Source organism: Cibotium barometz, chromosome 29 (assembly GCF_041138505.1).
Source record: "Cibotium barometz isolate CiBa-2024 chromosome 29, ASM4113850v1, whole genome shotgun sequence".
In the NCBI taxonomy this organism is placed as follows: domain Eukaryota; kingdom Viridiplantae; phylum Streptophyta; class Polypodiopsida; order Cyatheales; family Cibotiaceae; genus Cibotium; species Cibotium barometz.
Window position 1 is genome coordinate 14094221 of NC_141074.1, and position 2232 is coordinate 14096452.

A 2232-nucleotide genomic window follows, 5' to 3' on the forward strand; every position below is an offset into this window, starting at 1 on the left:
GTAATGTACAATGTACATGCGTAGTGCTGAATTATACATGTAGGCAGTAGCTATACGCCCCATTGAATTCAACCAGAAATAGGGGTGCACTCGTTGCCGTCGATGTATGGGAGATCTACGGCCCTTGAAACACGACCACGATTCTTGTAGCATATTTGTTTGTGCTCCACGTGGCATCACACTGTCGGTCGTTGATATCCTGGCTACGTTTCAGATCGTCGATGAGACGGGACGGTTCAGATGGGCAACGCGTCCAAATCAGTGTTCACGGAGAATATGTTTCTCCGTGAACACTCATATAATAATAATATAATAAAGGCTGAAACCCTAATTAACATTAAACACGTCACATTAAGGGAAAAAAATTAAAAAGAGTTTACCTGATTTTGGAGATAATTCACAGAAAAAAGCAGTGCTAACACAAAGGATTTAGATAACAAGAAAACCATAACTGGAAAGTGAGATTAAAGAAAAATATCCATAGCATCGGATTAAGGAAAACTGTTTTTTAAAGGCAACTGCAATTTTCATGATTATGAAACTAAACTGCATGGAGATAATTCACATAGAAGAAGAAAGGAGTTCACTATTTAAAGAACCCAAAAAAAAAACCCCGATAACCAGAAAGTGAGATAATTCTTGCATGGTTATCAAGCACATGATCACTCTCATTGGGTTGGTGAAGTATGAGTACATGGTGAGATCTTCAGCTGATCAGCAGGAAGTTTGGTTAATCAGAACCCTCCTAACTCTCTGCTTTGGCGTTGTCATTAGGGCTTTGGAATCCTTCTTTTTATCTTCTTGTTGATGTCCTCCAAGCTGTGGCTGGAAAGCTTTTTAGTAGTGTCCTCCAACACTCTGCTCAATTGAGATGATCTTCTTGCTAGCCTCCTACAAAAGTAACCTTCAAAAAACTCCTTGTTTGCCTTCTCTAACTCCTTCCACACTGAGAGCACAAAAGAAGCCAATATAGAAAACTAGGCTGAGTTAGGATTCGCTTAATCACCATGTAAGACTGGGTTTAAGTTCAATCTCCACTCGTCAAGGCAAGGTTACTTAGACTCCTTATAGCTCACAACAAACAAAAACTAGAGATAAGGCTGTATACACATTGAACTACTTGTTCTTTATTTACATTTTTGGTTCAGACAGAGATTACATTGTTGTTTACATTTTGGTTCAGACAGAGATTAATGAGCTAGGTTGGAGCATGTTGACCTAAGCGATTAAAAGATGTGTTGTGACTCAACTACTGTATAATTAATTATACTTACCAATTATGGTGAGAACCAATGGTGATAAGCTTTTAAAGAAAGGTTCTCGACTTAACGATTGCAGTAGTATTGGGTTTAAGAAGCAGCCCGATCAAGAATCAATTACAATTCTACTGACCAGCTAGCAAGGAGCTAATTGAATATAAGGAAAAGTTTTAGGACACACTGGGTTAAATTAGGCATGATTTATGCCAGCTATGAGCATGATGGGTTCAACAAGCAAGGCTAGTCGAACAGGTACCTGTTACAGTGATGATAGGTTCGATTCCTGCGTGCTTTGAGAGAGCCTTGACACAGTCATCTTGGTCAAGGTAGAAGGTGAGGCAGCGCTCAATAAGGTGCTGCACCTAGGGAAGTTTCAAAACAAGAGATGTTATCAACGCCTTAGAAGACAAAGGTAGACGAGAGAGTGAGTGAGAGAGAGAGAGAGAGAGAGAGAAGAGAGAGAGAGAGAACAATTATCCAGGTACAGCTTGGCTTGCGCGCCATTGAAGCATCCTGTGAATGGATACATAACCTAATACGGGGGGGGGACTCACCTTCATGATGAAAGAGCGTGAGGCAGCATCTACTTTGGGGGCGCCAGTGCTTGCAGAAAGCCTCATGCTCGTAAGAAGGTTGATCACACGACGCAGAATTGTGAAGTAAGGTCAAAGCCCACCACCTGGCTCTGGAGTCTGCAGTGCCCACTATTGAAAAGTTAGCAGAGCTGCTAAAGGAAGGGATGAGAGGACGCAAATTCCAACCCCCAAACTGTGTGTGTGTGTGTGTGAGAGAGAGAGAGAGAGAGAGGGGAATGGAAAAACGTTACGTGGGCGCTGAAAGATGGGTGGAGTTCAGTGTTGTGGGAGGAGTGGAGTTTAATCTAGTATGGTATCCGCATCCATGTGGAAGTTGGCACCCAACCTCCATCTCTATGATCGATCGATCTGAATTTTTAGCAACATGTGTGTGTACA

The 2232-nt window shown here is 41.9% G+C and overlaps 1 protein-coding gene across 1 annotated transcript; it reads right to left on the reverse strand.

Annotated features, from left to right (window-relative positions):
• Positions 1 to 573: 573 nt before the first annotated feature.
• LOC147621878 (uncharacterized) lies at positions 574 to 1930 on the reverse strand. The gene is made up of 3 exons (XM_086823629.1): positions 1814 to 1930; positions 1516 to 1621; positions 574 to 946 (listed from the first exon to the last, which is right to left on the reverse strand). The coding sequence occupies exons 1-3, from the start codon at positions 1877 to 1879 to the stop codon at positions 771 to 773; spliced, it is 348 nt and encodes a 115-aa protein (XP_086679755.1). The 5' UTR covers positions 1880 to 1930; the 3' UTR covers positions 574 to 770.
• Positions 1931 to 2232: the final 302 nt, after the last annotated feature.

Bases quoted from the DNA above. Each gene is read 5' to 3' on its own strand.
- LOC147621878 (XM_086823629.1), bottom strand. From the start codon at position 1,879: ATGAGGCTTTCTGCAAGCACTGGCGCCCCCAAAGTAGATGCTGCCTCA. The intron at 1,622-1,813 runs GTGAGTCCCCCC...AAACTTCCCTAG, and splicing joins CACGCTCTTTCATCATGAAG to GTGCAGCACCTTATTGAGCG. The intron at 947-1,515 runs GTACCTGTTCGA...TTGTGCTCTCAG, and splicing joins ACCTATCATCACTGTAACAG to TGTGGAAGGAGTTAGAGAAG.